This window comes from Halictus rubicundus, chromosome 3 (genome assembly GCF_050948215.1).
Source record: "Halictus rubicundus isolate RS-2024b chromosome 3, iyHalRubi1_principal, whole genome shotgun sequence".
NCBI classification, from domain to species: Eukaryota; Metazoa; Arthropoda; class Insecta; order Hymenoptera; family Halictidae; genus Halictus; species Halictus rubicundus.
Window position 1 is genome coordinate 14,640,583 of NC_135151.1, and position 22,413 is coordinate 14,662,995.

The window sequence follows — 22,413 nt, forward strand, 5'->3', positions numbered from 1 at the left end:
CTTTAGGAGCAGTGCGCGTCATAACTCTCGAACGAATGAATATTTTTACTTCAAATTTTGCTTGAATGTGGCACAATCGAGCTCCTCTAGTTACGTAATTATTTAATCGATACTTTAAATAAGTTATAAAGCTATGCCAGCACACAGTTCAGTGCCCCAAAATTTTTCTAAATGATAAGAGCAAAAGCAGGCATTTATAAAATTCGAAGGTCTGGGACTAGAATGGTCACGAAGCTGTATTTTCCCGGACATCTCAAAGATCCTTATTTCAAAATTTTTTTCTCTTCCTTAGCCCCGTGAAATTTCTTCTTAATCCCATTTCCGTAAGCCCTGGCCAGCACGTCTAACGGACGAGGGGACGCTGCGGCTTCATCCTCTTTCCACCGAATGATTCATAAGAAAGGCTAAGTGGTCGAGAGCACGTATCCCCCGCCGACGCGTACAGACATTCCTAAATGTTCTTCCGCGGGCGATTCCCACTGACAGGTGTGCATGTACGTGTGTACGGGAGGGAGAGAGATTGCAAACAGAAATTCGGCCAGGAAACGAAGAATTCCGGACCAGCCGGTCGTGGTCGGAATCCCAAGTCCGCGAGGCCGCCCGCCGGCTGACACAGATCCAGCCGGCAGTAACTTCATGTTACGTGAATATTTTACCATGAACTGTTAGCTGAATGAGCTTGCTGAGGCCGGCGCCGTTCCCGTTGCTCGCCTGGCACAGATAGGACCCGGAATGATCCCTGGATACCCGAGGGATCACCAAGGACCCGTTCTCGGCGACCTCAACTCCCTCTGCGCCGCTGTATCCCAGCTCTCTGTAGTCGCCGGATGTCCCGCCTGAACGTTCCAAGGGACGGCCATTATTCGCCAAAACCGACTCGTTGCGCTAATTCGAGTGGCTATGTTCCGGTTATTAACGCAGCTCGCGATAGCACCGCCGCGGCTGGCATGGGGGACACGACGGAGGATTACGGGGTTGCTGGAGCCTCCCAATTTGGGAGAGGGGAGAGCGACGAACAGGTTACACTATTTATACTGCTCGCCGTGTTAGGGAACGATGAAAGGGATCAGAGGGATTGCCTTCCCCAGAAACATAATTCATTTTGGAACTAACGTTTAATATCGGTTTTACCTTTTGGCTCCTGTACGCTACAATGGCTCTCGTCTACGTTATCTTTTTGGAAAGCCGTGTATTGGCTGATCACAAAAGTTCGTGACCGGCTTTCAGAGACCTCGAGACACCTCTCTTGTGGAAAATCACGCAGTTTTTACGGATGACATATCCACTAGCTCGTAATAACGTTGAGTGTTGCAGATATTGGTGGTGATCGTATAACTAATGAATAAAACTGTTACGCGATGTAACCGTTTGGATTTTATTTTCACATCGGACTAGAACTTTTATATTCATCTAATATATTATGCTTACGCGATGTTCCTTTAAGCTTTTTAGAAAAATTAGTGTGCGCAGTGCTCGAGGTGTCCTTATGTGGTCAGACCCGTCAACAAAACAAACCATAATTCGATACCGTTTTTGATCCTCGGAGCCACCCGAACGAGGATTTGTTCTCCAACGAAATGAGATTGTATCAAAAGATTTTGTCCGACGGAATATTGACACGAGAAATGGGAATCATGGAAGGGCGGTAAAATGTAAGCAAATATTTAAACATGCTAGCTGGTACGTATACGAGGAGAAAGAAACGTTGGGATCTATATGCTCTCGTAATGCAAACACAGGAATAGTTCCTTATAAATCCTCCTCAATTGTGCCCTCTTCTTCATATGTACACCGACTCTTCGTTCGCAAGACAAATAATACGAAAAGCACGAAAATATTGCTAACCGAGTGGAGGTTATCGTGAACTAACATTTGTAATAATTAGTTGTAATAGTGACGTACGGTTGTTACCGAGTATCCTATGTTAAACAACGTCCGTTTGTCGGCACCTCGCTGACCGAGAAACTAAAAACATTGTATTTCTCAGTGAATACTAGATACTCGAAAAAGTTTCTATCGTTTTCTTCTTGGTAAATAAAAGTCCTGTGAATCGAAAAATGGAGAGTATTTTCTCCAAACGGCAGAAATGTATTCAAGTATCGAATAAATTATATTTTATAAAATCCTGCACATTATTCGAGTACAATACAATATTCGAGACATCGGAACCGCTGCGAGGGACGCACTGCATTTCTCTGCCAGCAGAATATAACTGCCGTTGCCGCTGTCTACGCGAGAGGGTGTCCCATGTCATAGGACGTGCGTTTATGACGTTAAATTTTCCCTGGTATTAGAGTATCGGTTGGAATTCATGGTATCGTGTTTCCCTCTTTCGATGGGGAACATTGCAGAGCGCCGCGCCGCGCCGCGCCGCGCCATTCCACACACGGCGCCGCGCGCCACGTCGGCGGATCAACGTCACCCGACATTCTTTCCGATACAATAAACAGCAGGAAACGGGCGAACGTCCAAAGAAAGCGCGGTGTTGCGTGAAAAGGCACACTGTTCCAGGAAATACAGTCGTGCTTCGCGGGACCGGCATTGTCGCGCTCCTAACAAACAGAAAATCAACCTCTCGTAAAAAAACTGAATCGATTCCCGGTGTCTAATTGAATTTCGCCACGTCATACCTTTTTCCGTAGTCTTCGCCGTCGGAGAGTGGAACGATTCTTTTCAGGATCGATGGCTATGAAAAATGTTACCGAAAATGAGAAATGATACCTCGAAACGTTCCAGTACGCGGAGCGAACGGAATTTGCAACGTGGCTCCTCTCTTGATGTGATTAAAATTAATGACCTAACGAACGTTTCGGTTACGGGTCAACCGAAAATTGAGATCACCACATCGATATAGGCGATTTTTCGAGAATCAGATGTTTAGTGTTCAAATACTTCTTGGATACACTGTATGTAGAAACTCCAGATTTTTCGTCCCACCATGTATTTCAGAACTGGATGAACGTGATCCGGTAAAAAACGATCCACCACGAGGTCGGAACGAGCCAAGGGAAAAAAGTGTCCCTTCTCGCGAGAAGGGGCTGCTGCGATAGGGAGAATGAGAGAGAAAGATAGAGCGAATTCCGTCCCCGAGCGGAGCAATATAATGCTCACGATCAACGAACCGATGAAACTAATTATGCCGTTGCTTCATCGAGGGGAACGGCTTATTTCAGGTTGAACGAGACGAGCGAATACGTCGGATCAGCGGAAATTCCGATGGATCCGACCGCCACGTCCTCCTCGGGTTAAATACACCCGATAGGTGTAACTTAATGAAATCGACGAGCACCACCACGATTGACCCGGAAATCGTCGAAAGTAATTGGTCTTCTCGAGTGGGAAATCCGGCAGAGGAACAATGCACAAAATGCAAAGAAACAGTTGAAAATTCATAGCGAAACAATCCCGTGTCTTCTTCCGTAGGTCACCGGGTGCACCCTAATAATCTGTCGAGAGCGAATGCCTCGAATTACAACGTTCCTCGAATAACCTCCCGTCGATTACGTGCGTCGATACATAGTTCATCGATTCGTCAGCGTAAATTGTTCGGAATCAAATTTGAGGCTGCGTCGCCGCCGGCCGCCACAATGGAACGAATAAGAAACTAACTGGACGTGCCAATTGTTTCCTTTACACTTTCGATTTTATGGAAAAATTGTTTGACTACGTCGATTCAAGGGGCGCGTCGGACGACGGGAAAATTTCCTCCGACATTACGTTCTACAAAATTTGAAATTTATGTGTGCCGTTCAGCATTTGGACAGCGGCAGTTGAGTCTATTTTGACCCAGAATTACAATTGTGTCCACGGAGAGCACTATCCTTGGTTTCGGAAACGTGGATTGAAAAATATGTAAAAATTTCCAAAAGTGGTGTTAGGCAATATACACTCGCTTACGACTCAAGGGTTTGGTCGTCATCGAATAAAATAATTGTAATATAATTTTTGGCTTGCAGAGAACGAACGTGACATAGAACTTTCACTTAATTTCGCGCCATCCAATGATTATCTGGTTCGACTTGCACCGTTTTTGCGTTGAATCGATATCTTTCCTAAATGAAATGTCGTTTTGGTGTCCAAGAAAGTAGCTGCTTCGTGCCAGCGTGTTGCCGTTGCGACGAATTTTGTGTATCGTCGATGGGTTCGCGGGCACGGAAAAGGACAAGTTGATCTCGCCAATTAAATAAGATCGAAAGATCCGAGGTCGAGGCGGGGGCTTTGACAATGAGCGAATAAGGCACTCAGAGTTTCCCCGTCCACGGGTAAAATCGGCCGGAAAGGAGCGGCGTTCAACTTGCGCGGAACGAGCAAGGACTACTAATAAGGATCAGCGGGCAGCAGTTGCCTCCGTAAAATGCTGCCTCGGCGAAGCCTGTCAAAGCGGAACCATCGGACCCCGCTTATTAAAGCGGCGCTGAGCTGTGACGGGAAATAATAATTTGTTTTTTCAAGGGATCGCGACTCGCAGATGACGCGGCGGCGAGCTTATATTTAAGAAACAGAGACGACGTTCGTGGAAATGGAGACTGAATGCTAGCGAGTCAAATTAGTTTCCAGAGGCACCCTGGTAACACATTTGTATGCAATTCTCTCTATTATTATTTAAATTATTGCATCATATCCGGCACGAACTCCAGATCTGACCTTTAATAACCTAACCATTTTTATCTCATAAATTGTTTAAAATTCGCGGCTCTGAATGTGGATATAAAAGGACTCTCTCTTACGATTAATTAATCCGCCTCCAATATAACGAGCAGAAGATTTGAATTTAAAATAGATTTACAATTAATTAATTTGGAATTAATTGGTGCACGTAATATGCTACAATCCAATAAATGACTCTGTTTCACGCACAATCCTGTTTAACAGTAGATAACTTACAATAGGAATATTTGAATTTTGCGATATCAGATGATTTGGCTAACGTTTCAACCCCAAAATTCCATGTCAAATATAACTGTTTCATTTCCTGAATCTTCATGAATTATTTTTATAAAAATATTTTTCTTATTAACGAGCTATCCTGGACGATAGGTTACAATTAGTTACCTATGGTTCTTATAATATTTTATAATTTTGTCCATTAGTGTCCATTTTGGTCGATGATACCTGACAGTAATTGAAATGAAAACTCAATCGAGGAGAGAAGAAAAGACAGAGTGATGGATTTGTGGTTCAAATGGTTGGATACGAGATGATGGATAAAGCTGAGGTCAAATCAGTTGCATTTTTCTCCGGGATTGGTCCAGGCTCGGTGCAATCGATAAGGCTAGTGAACTCGTCAGCGAGGGCCGAGTAAACTAGCTCCATCTAATCGTCGCTTTAGCCGCAGATTATGCTACCCCGGTACAGTATTTGAGAAGCATACGGTGGATTTATGCACGGCGAAGGAAGAAAAATGGACTGGCGGCTGAGAAATGTTCCGGGAATGGCCACTCGGTGTTCTTCAACAGCCATTTTATCTCCTTTTCAGCACAGAAAATTTTCTTTAACAAATTGACTGCTAAAGTCCACGCTGAGAGAAATGCTCGAATCGATCTGCGATATTTCTCACGCTGTCAGCGTTATTGCCAAAGTTTCACGAAGTATACACTTTTGTACTTCACTGGAGCGTAAATAAATATTGATCTTTTTGCTGAACTCGCACGTATAAAGCCACTCATCATTGAAAAGTACATATATCTATACAGACGCTTCGAAATGTAAATAAACAGTGCTTGAAACACGGCCGTGCCTGTTTTTACAGTATATTTACTGACCGAAAGTATTCGTTTCTGTCCGAAACACATGTTTTTAATTTCATATTGTAACACGAAATTGTACTTCCGAAATAACTTTGGTAATTTTGTTCGTTCGTAAAATTTTGATGGCGAAACCTTACTTAAATGAAAGTAGAATGAATAAGCGTGTACGAATTTTACTAATTACCGGACTCGTTTGAAAGCGTAAAAATCCTGAGTCCATCAATGACTGTTATCGATAAGCAATATTAGACACTTTTTTTATCCCTTCTCTATAATGTTACCAACAACAGTCATTTACTTCAAATCTATCTCGACGAGTAAAACCTTTTGACGCATAATGTTGAAATTTTGCTTTAGCATTCAAGATTGTTCGTTTACTGTACGCTTACTGCTCCCTTTGTTATCGCGATTTTCAAATGACGGGCTGCATAAGTTCTGTCTGCACGTATTTTCCATTGTTGTAAGACTAGACTAGACTGTGAACGACTGCAAATAACCATGCATTTACAATATACTTGAAATGAAAATACAAATCTTTGCGTTGAACTTGAAAATGAAAATAACGAGAAATTTTGTAGTCAAAAACAAAAATGTACTGATCACAAAACATTGAAACCTGGGGCAATTTATAAATTTTTCTTCAGTATTGTTGTAGTTATATGTGCTCGTGGGACAGTCGTTTAATTTGTAATTCTTGTTGCTTTCCATGAAGTTGTTGACATCGTAAATTAGGATTAATAGTTGTATCTACTTGGGGTGGCACACTGACAGGTTACACAAAATGCAACACCATCCAGAACTTACGCAGCGAGTTAATAACATGGTATACCGTCAGTCGGATGTAGCTTAACATCCTTGTCGCTCTCTGTATAACTAAAATCCTCCAAACTCCCGCGTACAGTCAGTCACAAATATGAAGATACTCCTATCAAATTTCCGAAATTGTGGACATTTAACTCATCAGCTAAAATTAGACATACTCAGAACAAACGATGTTTCTATGTACATACATTTGTTCACAATCTCAAAATTCGGAAGAAATATCCTTTTTATACAATAGATTTGTACACAAATAAATAAAAATAAATTGGAAATATGATATATTATTACAATAAAGATGTGACAGTGCTATCAACGTATTTTGAGAATTTTAATGACTTTCCTGTGCACATAGTCAATTTCGTGACTTAGTACTTCTGACTCGATCAGTATTTCGGTAAGAACTTCTTTTAAATTTTTGGTGTTCGAAATAATTTAAACATTTAAAATTTAGCATTTGTATAGAGTTTTATAATCCTTCTGTAGGTCCCTGTGGACAAGAGTGTTGGGCGAAAGAAGTATTAGTAGCGAAAGGATTACTTGCCACGAAGCCAACAAAGTAAACAGATGAAACAGGACACGAAGGAAATAGGAGAATTTATCAGTAAACTAATTGCATATGGTTTCAGGGAACACGATTCCTCATGCCAGTCGCGTTTCGCAATTCATATACGAAGATCAGTCAAATATTCGCGAAACTTTGTATCGTAAGACTACGTAGTCATTCTTATCTACATAAGACCAAATGGGAGTTCAAGTAAGCATGTCTTATACTCTATCTACACCACTGTTCTACTTAACTACTATTCTGCTTAATCGTTTCCTTAAACGCTAGAAAGACGAGTGGGCAAACGGTAGCGATAACAATGAGTTCTAAACGAAAATGAAGAACAGCAAATGCAATGGAAAACGAAAATTTCTGTGATAAATCAATCAAAACGAAATCAATCGATCGATCAATTATCGATCAAAGAAATGCAAATATGCGAATATTAACACTTGAACAGTCAAAATGACTGGTTCCTAATTTTTTCTTTCACAATTACTGAAATTATAAAAATGTTTTCATCAGAATTTTTTGAATAAACTTTGCACGTGTTAGAATAAAAATCGTATTAGGTTTGAATAGATGTAGTCTTGTCGTGATTACAAAGCAATATTCATCAGTTGTATTTATTACTCGGTAGTTCTAGTGTTAATCATTTATATTAGGTCGTCCCATAAGTTCGTGCCGAGTATGTCGAGTACGCCGATATGTTTATATTATTCACCATGGAAAAGTATTTGAATGAAAAATCGCAGAAATTTTATAGCGACGTTATGATGTCTTTGCCAAAAAGGTCAGAAAAGGTTGTGGAGTGAAAGGGTGATTACGTATTTTATTTTTAGAATTTAAATGGTGCGAGAGTAAACGGCACGAACTTATGGGACGACCTAATACGTTTTTTACGTTTCAATACATTGTGTCAATTGTACTCCGTGTCAATTTGACACGGGAGGGGCACAACACGAGGGACGGATTCATAATCAGTTGGAAAAGTGATCATAAAATAATCGATTAGTGGCCAAGTATGGCCGATTCGAAGGAGTGTTGTGACTTACCGATCGGCTGCTTCCAAGTCACAGTCGGAATGGGGAATCCATCGGCCTGACAAGGGATCGTGACGCCGTGACCTACAACGGCGTTCTGGTCGATAGGTTCCACCGTCCACCGTGGCGGCACTAAAAATACGATCCAATTGGCTTAAAATCTTCCGACTCGTCGGCTCGTTTTATCGACGAGCGTTTCATCCGTGGCCTGATCTCGAACGATCCCCATCGACGACGCCTCTATCTGAATTCAGGTGCTCGGACCGCCGTCAATTACACCGGCGCGGCGCCTGCCCTCTGTCCGTCACTTGTCCCGTGTTGCTCGCGTCTTGATCCTGATCCGGATCTGCCTTGTCCGCGAGAACCTATTTTCCCGTTGACAATACTTCGTTTCGCCCGGCGAAACGTCCGATCCTTTCACCCGAAACGCGCGTCAAATTCCAAGACCGTCTTCGCCGCCGTCGAATAGATCAGGTTACATTGAAAATAGAAAATACCTCGCCCCGAGAAATTCGTAAAGCATGGCTGCCTGTATAGATCCCAAGTCCGCACTGGAAATTAGGTTTTCTTCTCACGGTGGTTGAAGAATATTCGGAAAAATCAATTTGCTTGAAGATTTGACCGATAGGATCAAAATATCTGTGACGATTCTCTTGCAAAGTTTAAACAAAGACCGTTGTGGCTAATATTATGACTTTGACATTTTGATTGTGGAAACAACGCTTTTAGTATCTGTAATGATAACAATGTCTACTATGATGCCAATACGGAAAGTTTGTTGTGCAATAATTTTGTAATCCAGAAAATATTTCTAATAAAAATGTTTCAACGAACTAATTCCTAGTGCAGTAGTACGTCGACGCAATTATTTCCACATAAATCTCTGTCAGCGAGAAAATCGATCTACACATTTGTTCAGTAGGTTCGCGTCCACGCTCGCCGTAAGTAGAAACGACAAGCAATAGTCAGACACGTCAGCCGAGCGTTATTTAACAGCACCCATACTCGACAACTACTGCAATCCGATTTTTCCAGAACACGGAAATATTTCATTCTACATTTGCGACCGACTTTTGCCCACCAAAGTGTATCCTATTTTCAATTTCATTAGAAATTTGTGAACTGTGTAAACGAATAATGATTTTACATCCGTGCAATCACAGCTGCGAGCACATTCTTCATATTTAGAGTGACAGGTGGAAAAACACGGCCAAATCTGGTTCAAAATATTCCGAAAATAAATCATCCACCGAAAGAAATGAATTTTTTTGTCCCGGTCCCAGAATGAAATGTCGGACATTGATGACGAGTGGCCGAGACGAAGATCAATCGATGTCCACGGTTTGACATCGACTGACGCGAAAGATTTTCCGCCGTACTAATTAGCCATTGTTCTCGCGGACGATGGTCAGAACCGGAAGATCGAACGACTGCTTCCGGCGACTGGGATCGTCGTGACCGGCCTCGATCTACTATTGTTTCATATTGTCGCGTGTTTCTGTGCTGTCACTGGGTATTTACGTATACGTGTGTCCATGTGTGTGTGCATGTGTATGTATGTGTTTGCGTGTGTCGTTGGTTTTTACTCGTATGTTGCGAAACGGCATGCAATGTCCAACGGGTTCGATGTACTGCATACTTACGGGTTGCTAAGTAAGTGTGTGCGTGAAACAATAACGTGTAGCTGTGTATGTATATGTGTGTGTTCTGTCAACAGTACCGACGGTATCCTGTGTGATGGTGTTTAGACTACTTGAATTGACGATGTCGGTATCGGAGGGATGAAAAATATTTTATGCTCGCTCGTCGTCCGAATGAGGAGGAACTAATTACCGGGGGGAACTTCGAGCAGCAATTAAAATAACGAACGAAAGACTGAATGAAACCATTGAAAGTAGGAACCAACAAGATCGTGCATTCTTAAAACGAAACAGAACCGAACGGAACGAACAAAACGAGAAAAGAGGCACAGTGGAAAACGTGCTTGGGAAACAAAATCAAAGGAACGTGTATTCAGTGCTCCGTGGTGATACGGAATATAACGTGCGTTAATTAAACGAGGTGGAACAAAGGGGGAATATAGAAAACGAAATTCGTCGATCGACCATTGCCAAACAAGGAACGATATCATCCGGGAATTGTATAAAGTATACGACGGTAGAGGAGGTAACGTGTTGCATGCATGAATTATTCAAAAAATATAAGAAACACAGGCAGGCATCATTCCAAGTTAAAAAAGATTCTGAATACATAATGGTGATTGCGTTCGATTAATGAAAAACAACATCACGAACAACGCAAACCTATCTCAAAATTACTGGTTACTCGTGAAAGAAGAAGGCACGCAGAAAACTTCGAGGCACACAGTCAAATATGTATATAATAAAAATGTTGCTTCCAACATTCTTCCATCGTCATTCCAAGTTGCTCGTTAGAATATATATATATAGATATCTATATACATATATATGTATGTATATAAGTATACATTGTCGATACACATTTATTATATATATGTATATAATATACATGGCATACATATACATATACACTTTTAGATATATATATATGTATACAATAGACAGAAGATAAATATAACCATAAACGAGGGAAAAGTAAACTTATTACGAGAAACGTATGAATCAGAAACCTGTAACTACGCGAACGCATGCTTCTTACATCTGTCACAGACATATCGGTTGCATTGCACGAGCATAATATTAAGTAATTCTCTTCTTTACACGAAACCGCTACAATAATACAATCAAATGGGTAGATATATGATACTGTCTAGCTAATGATCACGCGCCGTAAACGAAAGTAAAAGAAGAAGAGAAACCAAGATTCTGAACCGAAAGTGGATGTACAGTAAAAAACGTGACTAAATTCTATTTGAAATAATCAGCTCGACTCTCGACGTCTACATCGAACTCTCTTTGATAATGCTGAGATGAACGTGAGGATGTATCAGCGCAGGTGTCACAAAATGTCACGACTAAACGTCGCCGGTATATTCCGTACCGACACGAACAATTTTTGAGTTGTACAAACATCGATGCAAACATGTTTTGTTCCGATGAAAATACATACGATGGAACAGAAAGAGTATTGATTCGTCGTTTTTATCGCGCGAAGTTTCGTAAAATGAACAAAAATAACAGAGAAAAACGTTCGTTGCATTTTCCGATTCATTTTTTAATCCATACATTTTCTTCGTGTTTCGACAAGTGGAGTATAGCGTAGACTCCCGTACAACGCGATAAAAAGAGATTGTTTAGAAAAACTGTATATATGTACCTTCCGTGTCGCCAAGTGTACTGTCATTTCAAACAATTTTTTGCACATTCGTTGTACACCAACTGCCACATAAAATACATATATACAGTCGTATACAGTTTTTAACACATTGAACGACCAAGGAGAGAAACAAGGTAGAGCCCCGAGGCCACATTTCTTTTTTCTTGTAGTGCCACGGTTGGAGTTCCATTTAACTCACGCAACACTCTGCACCGAACACAGCCGTGAGTTAAATACAACTCACGTGGCGTTCAACGTGTTAGGTCTTTTTGATCGCGTTACGTCTACTGTATCGGCAACGCTCGTCGAGCTTTCGCGACACCTTGCAGCAAACGACGAACGAATCAACGAAAATTGTAAGAAAAACAAAAAAAGAAAAAATCAAACGAGAGAACGTAATAGCAATGAAGAAACTCTGTGGTTCCACTCTACACCGCTTCTTCTTTATCTCTCTTTTGTTGTGCCTTACCGCGTCGTCGACGGATTAACGTTGGCGATGATTAAACGTCCGCCGGGAGATACGTGCTGTTCCGGTAAAACCGTAACGAAAGAAACCCGTGTCCTCGATTACCGGGACCCGTTAATCGGCATGCATTAAAACTAAACAAAACCGGTTCACGGTAAGCTTGCGGTCCCTAGGAATGAATCGTTCCCCTTCTCTCGTGAGCGAAGGAACACCTCAACTTTTCGGTCGGCTCTGTGCTATACACGGTCTGGTCTATCGGGTGGTCGTGTCTTATTTTCGATCCCGTAGCCCTTTCTTTTGTCACAGGGGGGGAGGGGTGCTGTTGCCATGAGGTGGATCGGAGTACCGGTCCTATCGAGATAATCATTCCCGTGAACGCACGAACGATTTTTCGCTTCCCCGGAAACGCCTTGCAGAGGACCACTTCCGGTCGGACAACTCGGCCCTGTCCGTATCACTATGCGGAGCGCAATGCGGACCTCGTGGCATCCGAGGAAACAGTTCTCGAACCTAGTAACCTGAATTCAGCTACCTGGTATCGAATCTTCCAGGGATTTGGATCATTGGAATTGCTTGGATGACTCGGTCCGCCCGGAACGATGCTCCCGGAATGATTCTCCTCCTCGATCGGTTATTCTTTGCTCTACTGAATACAACTTTTGGGCCACAGCCATTTTTTTTTTCTTCTGGAAATATGTTAGACGAAAACTGCCCAGTACATTCGCTCGAGGTCCGTCGAAGGATTCACACTTAGTTACTACGCTGTGACTGTTCCGGCGAATACACACAATTTCCTAATCAAGCGATAATTAACACGTTCCGTGCCGAGCCGTTCCTCCTAGATTGTTCCTTCAGACTATTTAATATTTTGATTACATTATCATAAATTATTCAGTTATATTGTCGATCGATAACGGATTAGCTTGTGCATACTACTTTTGAATATAATAAACAAGATAAATTATCAGACTTCAGTGTTAAACTTCCTATTCTAAATAGTTTTCTGTAAAATCGCCCAAATGACTTATTTCTGAAGAGAAAGTTCAGCATCCAAAATTCAAATTCTCTCTGTGAAAAGTGTATGTCTTCTTACTCAATCCAGTTATTTTTAACTCTGAATAACATGGAATATTTTATCCTAGTTAGCAATTCTAAAAATTATAATTTAAATTGGGAAATCTTTAGTACACGTAAAATCTAATATTAATTTATAATGAAGAATACTCCGCTACTTTATCGTTGCATGTACTTGCTCCAACTGTTGATCAAGTACTTACGAGATCGAGAAAATACATTTCATTCATAATATACGAACAATTCATGAAAGAAGAGTAAGCTACCGGGCAACTATAGCTACATTAGTTTTTTGTAGTTTGCGTGTCATCGTAGGGCGACTTGCAATTTTCGAGAAATAACATTTCGGCGCCGAGGGTTTGCGGCTGCTGTTTGCTCGCCATTTCCTCGATAAAAGACGCGGACAACAAGAAACAAAAGCAAACAGAAAATTGTCGATAAAAGGCGGGTCGCCCGTAAACCTGTTGCGTAAACCAAAGATGGCGGTCTCTGATGAACTCGAAGAAGACCCTAAACGCGCGCTGCTTTCATCCCGGAGGGATGGGCAAATATTACTGAAATCTCGGTCGCACTTTATAGATCGGCTGCAGTGCTTCCAAGCGTAGCAGAATTTATATTGCATTCCGGCCGCGCACAAACGGCGCGCAAATGTTTGTAGTTATCCCCTTGTCCTACAACGAGTGAGACTCGAGGTAAGAAATTTGGGCCAAAAACAATAAGCACGAGCCTGACCCGAGGTGCCTTGTTCGGACCAAACATAAAGAACACGACTCAGACTCGTGGACGCAGAACAATCTCTGAGAAAAACTCCACAAAAATCCTAGGAACAGATATTGCACGCTTCAAAATGAGATTCGAATTATTATTTTACCATTTTTTGTTACAGAAATATTACGGTTTGAATATCAATAAACTATCGGCGAAAATCCCATGCCAGTGCACTGCTCTGTTGAAAAATTCCGCGAAATAATTTTCTTTACGTTTATATCGACAAAGCTGCGGTTATTTCTGTAATTAGAATACAGAACCAACAGCTTCATAAATCATCACGTCACTATTACTACTATTGATTATTATGAATAGCAACGTTGAACTAGCTACTAGAAAATTACGTAACTAGCGCAAAGATTCATTTTTATATCTGGAATAGTACCTCTGTCTCTAAGAAACGGGAGACGCGGTATACAAAGTGTTAATTATGAAATCCTGCGGACGCTGTCGTCAGTAATAATTTTCTGCCCGGTGTAATGGGCCCATCGTTCGGAAAAGCGCTCGGCGGATCCAAAGGACACGCGCATCCTTGATCCTCGTATTCCGCCGGGGATATGAGACGTTTATATAGCCTCGCGCGTGGAGGAGAATGGATCTCGAATGACGGGGGGCCGTGGTTGTCGTTTTATAGACATTAGGACACGTGTATCCGATGGCGGGGCTAATGCGTGGCGACGTTTATCTGAACGCGTTCCCCGTTTCCGCTCTTCTTGTTCCTTCAAGCCGGCTAGACGTTAGCCGTTTCCGCGGCCGTATCATCGTCCGATTCTCAGCCGTATATACCAGATATACTGAAACGACGCGGCGGGACCGGCTGTCGTCCCATAATAATGGAAAACAAATGGAAAGTCAGGTGTTTCTTATCGTTCAGCCGATACCGTGTGGCTCACGCTTCTTGCTCGTTATCGTTCTCGTCGCGACTGCCATTGTTGCTCTTATCATCCCGAACGTTTCGCTGATCGCCGGAAATCGCGCACCCTATTTTCCAGTCGATCGCCCCCTGTTTCGAGCAACTATCGTCTACCTAAACTCCACTTAGCTTCGCACGAAAACTTCGGACAATTTTGCCGGCTAGAGCGGATTTGGTATTGCGATCTGGCCGATTGTAATCCGTTGTTGCCGTTACAATGCTCCCAGCTACGAAATGTCTTTATGTCTATGTAGATAATTTACTTCGATATCTCACTTTCGTTTGTTGATAGTGGCCATACGGTGAGCTCTTCATTTTACATTTTTTTTTAAATAGTGAATACAAGCTGTTTTCTTTATTTTACATCTTCAGATGTCATTTGATTGCTTTAATAATATCCTTTGCCAGTAGTTGATTTTTTAATACTACACTACAGTAAAATCTTGATCTTAGCCGGGTTCGTTCCGCTGAACCGACAATGTTTACATCGACATTACTTCACCGCTTTATGTTTTCACTGACATTCTGATGTCATCGACATTAGTTTTCATGGACATTTGTTTTTCACTGACATCAGTATTCATCAACACTTTATTGTCACCGACATTTCGATTTTGACTCACTAGCAAAATAATATCGCGGTTTGCAAAATTAAATAGAATGCTCACGAGACGTTTACGAAAGAAACCAATTGGTGACAACAAAGTGTCGCTGAAGACTAATGGCAGTGAAATCAGAACTAATGTCGGTGACATCAGAACGTCAATGAAAACCGATGTCGGTGAAATCACAATTCCAATAAAAACAGAATATCGGTGAAGTAGAGTCGATGTAAACATTGTCGGTTAAGTGGAACGGTTCCGTCTTATTATTAGTCAGTTCGCCTAACCCCTCTACTGGGGGGGGGGGGGATACCCCGCGAGGGTCCGAGAACGGGACTCAGATAAAGATTTTACTGTATTTATAAATGTGTTCATTTACTGTATTTATAAATTGGCTGATCAACCTTGCTGTTTTTACAATGAACCCATTTTTTACAGACTGACTTTCTCGTTTCTTATATGACAATGCAATAAATTTTGGTCACCTGATTTTATGCTTGTACTTTGTAACGCCTCGAAGAAAGTTTCCAATAAAGTTCGCAAAAAAGTGGAATACCGTTCGAGTGACAATAGCACGAAACGTGTGGCATTATGAACGCTGTTCTCTCGTTCGATTTACGATCCATTGTTTTCGAAGTATCCAGTCCATTGCTTCGCAGATTTAGAGTCTCGATAATAGCCCGGAACCTCTTGAATCCGTCAATACCACGTGGCCGGCTCTAGCTTGCTCTCAAGATCAGCCAGGGGAGATGCCTCCTGTTCCCCGGGGGGGGATCGATACCGTGCAAACCCATCGGCACGATGGCCAAATTTCACGGAAACCCGCGGCCCCATGACACTGGTAATGAGCCGCGTCCGAAGCATTGTTCCGCGATCGGCTCGTATTTTCGAGGTCAGATTGGACGTATCGAACGGTGAAAATAGTTCGTTAGCGGTACAAAAGTTCGCCGGACAAAACGCGACACCGGTGTGTTATTTTCAGGCCACGGTCCGACCCGGAAAAAACGCTATCGAAATCACGACGGACACGCATAGACGGGTAACTCGGATTTACGGTGCTTTTTGCGCACGACCCCACGACCCGCAAACTCCGCTGCCTAGTGAATATGAATGGTCGGAAGAACATTACACGGCATCGCGGCTTGTCATGCTCTTAATACACTTGACATTCGCGGTCGCATCTCTTGGAATGGTAAAGCGACGATCTGCCGCTTCAGCGTTCCGCCTACGACCTCCGCGAGAAAACGTAGCGGCTACGGATTATGTGCGTTTATGTCAGAAACGAATAGATGAAACACGAAACAGGAAACGCGTCGGAAGAATTTGGAAATGCTATTACTAGACTGCGGATCTTTATGCAAAATAATTTCCGTGGATTGTGGAAAGCGCGAGTTTGGAAACTAAAATTGATTTCATCCCTTAACGCTCCACAGAAATACTCGCACAAAAGGGCCTAGGATGTGTTTGAGTTTAGCTTGTGTTTCATTTGTAACGTCACATTTTAAAGAAATACATTTAACAACACATTTCAATCAATACATTTCACACTATGTGAAAAACGATTTAATTTGCATCAAAATCTGTTGCTTATTAATGAACTCCGGATTTTATGCATTTCTGATGAGATCGAAGTGTAATTTTAAAATGCTGCAAAGAGTAGAAAGATTGGCTTAATTTCACCCTGGCAATCCAGTTTACGTTCGAAATTAACGTGTTTAATAAATTTAAATTAACGCTCAATTTGAAACACGCATAACTTTTGAACCAGTGAATTTCTCGCCTTAAAACTTCGATTTTTCGTATTTTCTCGTAAAAATGTACAGGATTATATAGCAGAAAGTTAAAAATTTTTTGGGTTGCCAAGGTGAAGTTTAACCGAAAGATTTAGCATCAATATATCATTTTCACCTCATCAAAATTATTAAAAAAAAAAACAGAGAATCTTGTATATATGTGTAATTATCAATTATACAGTTATAAAAGTGATCCGATTTCAGGTTAAACAACAGCAGTAATGTCATTTGAAACTAACGAATTCAAAATCCAACAAGAACTTTCTAAACAGCCTAATACTTTTCGTAGATACCGTACAGAAAGCAGTGAAATAATCTTGATAATTAGGAAATTGTCGAAAATTAGTCTGTGTATAAACGGAACTGATTGTCTTTTCTACTAGCTCCGGTTCGCCTGTAGTCGAATCTCGGGAACAATCCCGGGATGATTCCATTCATAGGAAGGATTGGAAGTGATTTAGATTCGATCGCAGCTAAGAAATGGTTGTCACCGACTTTCGAAATCGTCGCCGCGCCGGCGGATGGAAGTTCTTGAAAAGTCGTATTACCGCGCCACCTCGAAACTCGAAACTAATTTCCCTGCGCGGCAGATACCCGCGAGAACCACCCCGGGTCCCTCGTCTACGGGGAGAAACTTCCAGCCTCCCCTAACTTCTACCCCTACTCGTCGTGGTCCTCTCGTTCCAGGGGGATAGCCTAGGCTTATAATGCCGTTCGATGGAACAGAGGGAGGCGACCGTCGTTCCCGGAAATGAGCATTCGAGTTGGAGAATGTGCTCGTTGAAAAAACGTGTTCATCGTTCCGCGCTTAGCCGACGGAAGTCTCGGTGCATGCACGGGAAGCCCGTAGTTGGAAAACTGTAATTGCGAGCCAAGCGCCAGTTTTCCGCCCCCTCGAAGAACGACCAGGAACATCTGCGAGGAAAGTTCCGGAACCGACCGTTTCCTGGAACCAGCTATCTTCTTTTCGCGGAGACATTGTTATGTTTATGGGAGATTTGACCGTCGAATCGCGCCATATTGCGGAATATTTGGTTCGCGCACCACCCGGATAATGTCACTGTCTCTTTGCTAGTTTGGTTTGTGTTTGGAATTTTTTTTTTAACTTCTTGCCACGGATTAAACTGCTTTAGCTTGGATCGCCTCTTCTGGTTGTGTACAGTGCCGGACAAAGTTCTTATAAGAACAAAAAAAAAAAAGAGGAAAAAAGAAACTGTACATTTTACACTCTCTATATATTGGATACGTCAACTAAACTGACTGTATACGACATTAATAGCAAATTAGAGTCGTTTTAATATTTTGTTAAACATGATAATATTTGGAAAGACCACCTTTTCGTGATACATCTAATAAACGTTTTACAATTATTTTATATACTTCTTAAAATCGTTTTCGTGTTAATGGGCTCCAGCTTTTAACCCTTAGCACTCGAATGACGACTGTAAGGCGGCACTAAAAATTTCTGTATCATTATTGAAAATATTTTTTACATTATTAAATTTGTTTGTATTTAATAAATTACCAAACATTTCAGTATTGTACGAGTAAATTGCATCATTTTCGTATGTATAACATGAAAGAAAATATATAGAAGGGAAATATTCTAGGTCGGAAGAAATGTTTCGTTTTGGAGTTAAAATAGCTTCGAGTTCAAAGGGTTAATAATATTACTTTTCAATTCTGTTACGTCACTGTACTGCTTACCGTCAGCCGAAACGTTCTCGATAATAGCAAGCAAATCCAAAACAGTCATGTTTCTCAAAATAAAGAAATTTTGTACTGCCTGTGCAGTGTGAATTGCAGCATTATCTCGCTGAAAATGTAATTGCTGCCTGCAATGCGTACCTCGGACTGGTCTAATTGTTTTCCCATTAATTTCATCTCTTTCCGGTATTTATACGGCTTTGTAAAAAATTAATTGCAGCCTTAACATGATACCCTACATCGACCCATACCATAACACTACCGCCACCCATTTGTCGACGGCTCAAACAAACGATTTTGTTCAATATCATTTAACCGCTTTACAACTAGTAGTTCAGTTTATCTTGTCCTTTGTTAACCCGTTGTCCTACCAGCTAACTCCCGATTGCTCGGGCCACAATAAACAAGAAGGTCGGTCGCGCGTCGAGCCGTTTACCTCTTTAGTATACTCGCGGTATACGCTGTATGTATATCGCGAGCCACGAGCCTGAGTCGCGTTGTTTACGTTTGGTCGGAACGAGGTACCACGGGTCCGGCTCGTGCTTATTGTTTTTTTCCCAAATTTCTTACCACGAGTCTCACTCGTTGTAGGACAAGGGTTTAAAACTGTATAACATTCCTGAAAACTGTCCGAGGGAAGTAAGTTTCCTCAGAAACACTCCCGTTAACTAACAATTAATCTCGTACTACTTGAAATTCGAACTACATCCGTGGACTAGAGTGAAACCAATAAAAGAAAAGATATTCGAACAATGGTCAACTTGTATTATTAAAGTACGAACGAGAAGGTATTTATGAAAGCTTCAAGCGTGACGAATACTTTCATATCAATGTCTCGCTAACAATTCGCCGAACTGAATTTCTTCAGGTTCCTTCTCCTGAGGAAGCACCATCGTTGTCAGAATTCATCGCATTCTCCTGTACACGGTGCTTCAAGAACCATTTCAAATTAAATGCTTCTTCGGAATACCTCTGCCCACGATATTTGACGTCGATCAATTCTACACGATCTCCGGAATCACAGTTACAAAATACTTCTCCATTGACCTTACTGCAGTCGAGGAATGTCATCGGTGAGGGGTCGCGAAAAATCCGAGGAAACGCGGCCTTAATCGGATACATAAGTCGCGAGATAGCATCGTGAATCGTTCTCGTAAGAATACGCACTGTACTCCAATCCTTCCTCATGGCTGTTTGGTTCTGTGCGGTGGTATGTATATATATATATATTTTTATACATATATACATGTGCGCGTGTATATACCGGTGTACAGACCGAGATATCTGGGAAAATATCTCCGAGTGTCCCCGTAGCCTTCGAAGGATCGAATTCTGTATTCGTTACTCTTGTCGCAACCAGTGATATAAAAATTTGTAATAATTCTATTCTCATGAATTGAGAAATAATATTGAACGACTATTATTGAATGAATATATGGAAGACTAACTGTCCATTAATACCAATTCCATTTCATTAATGTGACTTCTCGTTATATATGCTTGAAATGTGCTTTATAATAAATATTTACAGGACCATGAAAATTAATATAAAGAAGAAAGAAATATGCGCTGTAAAAATTTATATGTCAAGAATGCAGTTGCACAAAAGCCTTCCATATTTATTTCCTAGCAAATGGTATTACAAAGAGCCCAACAGAATCTTAATTTAAAAAATTAGGACGGAAATTTGATATTCTTTTCCACAAAGTAAAAATATTTGTTAAAGCATCGCTTTTCAATTCAAGTTTGATTCAAGCTTGAATAATTTTTACGGTGTATGTAGATGTAAATAATTAAGCAAAAGTAGTGTTTCTTTTACTGAAAGATCATGTTCAGATCATCACTTAAAAGTGATGCTATGGTATCGCTCTACTTCATCCGATCAGTCAAAGCTGACATGGACAATCGAACAGACTCCTGCTGGACATCTCGATCTGCGTATACACGCGCGAAGAAAGAGAGAGAGATAGAGATAGATAGAGAGAGAGAGAGATAGAGAGAGAGACGAGTATAGATGTTCGCTGGAGACGGTCTTATGTACACAGGTTCTTAGAGCTACCATGTCGACGTTTGTTCTTATTCATTTGAGACACCAACCAGCAACGGTGAGGCTGGCCGAGTACTCGGCCACACCAGCGACGTTGCTGATCTGGCAGGTGTAGTTCCCGCTGTGCCTAGCGCTGACGTTATTTATCGTCAGGATGCTGGAAACGGGCGGAAAGTTGCTTATCTGTATGTTGTCCCCGGTATCGGCAATGGCCGGGTTGGATCCGCCCGACGAAGACGTCGCCGATGCGCCGTCACCGGGTGGTCTGACCTGAATCGGTTTGTTGTTCATCAACCACGTGACGTTGATCGGCCGGTCACCCTGGCTCATGGAACACATTAGCTGTGTCCTCATCCCCTCCGTCACACCGTTCTCGAAATAAAACGGCGGGATCCGCGGTGGAACTATAAACGTGACGTGTGGATAATAGTATGTACCTGGTTACCGTCCACTAACCGCACACTCTCCTATACGCGTATCGCGACCAGAGACCACACTTTCCGTTCCCTCTTACGCTCGGGATCGGTAGCTAGAGGGCTCGAATGCCTGGAAGTCGGCCGGAAAGATTTCCGTTCGCGTCACAGGGCGCACACGCAGCCTAAACGCCTACAGCAGCGTTCCCTCGACTTTGCAAAATCTGTTACACTTCAGTTATCGCGACTCATCCCCACTCTTCACCTATCACTTAGTGCCTCGAGCTCCACGGAGCCGTGTCTCGGTAAACAAGGAAAGAGAAGACGCTCTTACTCCAAGAGAAACGCTACCCTGTGTCCCAAAAATTTTACTTCCGGATCCCAAACGTTGCAAGTTCGAGTGAGCACTACCGTACTTCCTGTCATAAGACTCCATAACCTCTAACCAGCCACTTTACATGACCCTTGCCGAAAGCGATACCAAAGAGGACTTCATAAATATTTCAACAGGACGATCGACGATGTAGATACTGTGGATTATAGACTCTGATAACGGGAAGTATATGTCCACGTTTGTTACCGCATCTCGTCACCCCGTTACTCGTAATCTCATCGAGGTGGCAATGCGGTAGCTGCTAGTGACAACTGTAATTCTCCAGCAATCATTTTCCTAGAAAACTGTGTAACGAGTAACGATACGCAATAACACGCCACCGTCTTGATTTGTTATTACTTAGGCAACAGAACGAGACAACGAAAGTGGACACAGCTTCGACGATGAGACTTCTGCTTGGTTTGCCGGGCGCACGGTCCCGCGATGCAGGCATTATTGTCTCGTAACCGGTGAACGTTGAATGGCACAGTAATATTCCATACTTGGATGCAATCGCGGCGAGTTAAAACGGTTCACAGTATAATTACGTGAAAATCAAGAAACTCGCCGGGACACGAGCGCCCATTCGGTCTCGGAACTGAATTAACGGCTAGCTCGCGTCGAAAACGACGCCGAGTTAATAAATCTTCTTCTCGAACGTCTGAAATGTACATTAAAATACTGCGTCTGGATACGGAGCAGCGAGGAGTTTAATCCGTTTCCGTAAACAGGCAGGCAGTCGTAATTAATGTTTCCCTTGGCTGCAACAACGGTCCAAAACGATCTACAAAAAGGGAGTTCCCA

General features: G+C 42.0%; 2 protein-coding genes across 6 annotated transcripts in view; both read right to left on the minus strand.

The window, feature by feature from the left end:
* The window catches only part of LOC143352748 (cell adhesion molecule Dscam2), a 249,819-nt gene that overhangs the window by 38,494 nt on the left and 188,912 nt on the right, over positions 1–22,413 (minus strand). For all 5 annotated transcript variants that reach the window (XM_076785506.1, XM_076785504.1, XM_076785505.1 and 2 more), the window contains 2 exons: positions 8,169–8,288; positions 657–836 (listed from right to left, as the gene is read on the minus strand). In XM_076785506.1, coding sequence (XP_076641621.1) covers positions 657–836; positions 8,169–8,288 — 300 coding nt within the window. The remainder of the gene's footprint in view (positions 1–656; positions 837–8,168; positions 8,289–22,413) is intronic.
* LOC143352766 (cell adhesion molecule Dscam2-like) lies at positions 20,739–21,279 on the minus strand. Its single transcript, XM_076785569.1, has one exon. The coding sequence runs from the start codon at positions 21,175–21,177 to the stop codon at positions 20,857–20,859; it is 321 nt and encodes a 106-aa protein (XP_076641684.1). The 5' UTR covers positions 21,178–21,279; the 3' UTR covers positions 20,739–20,856.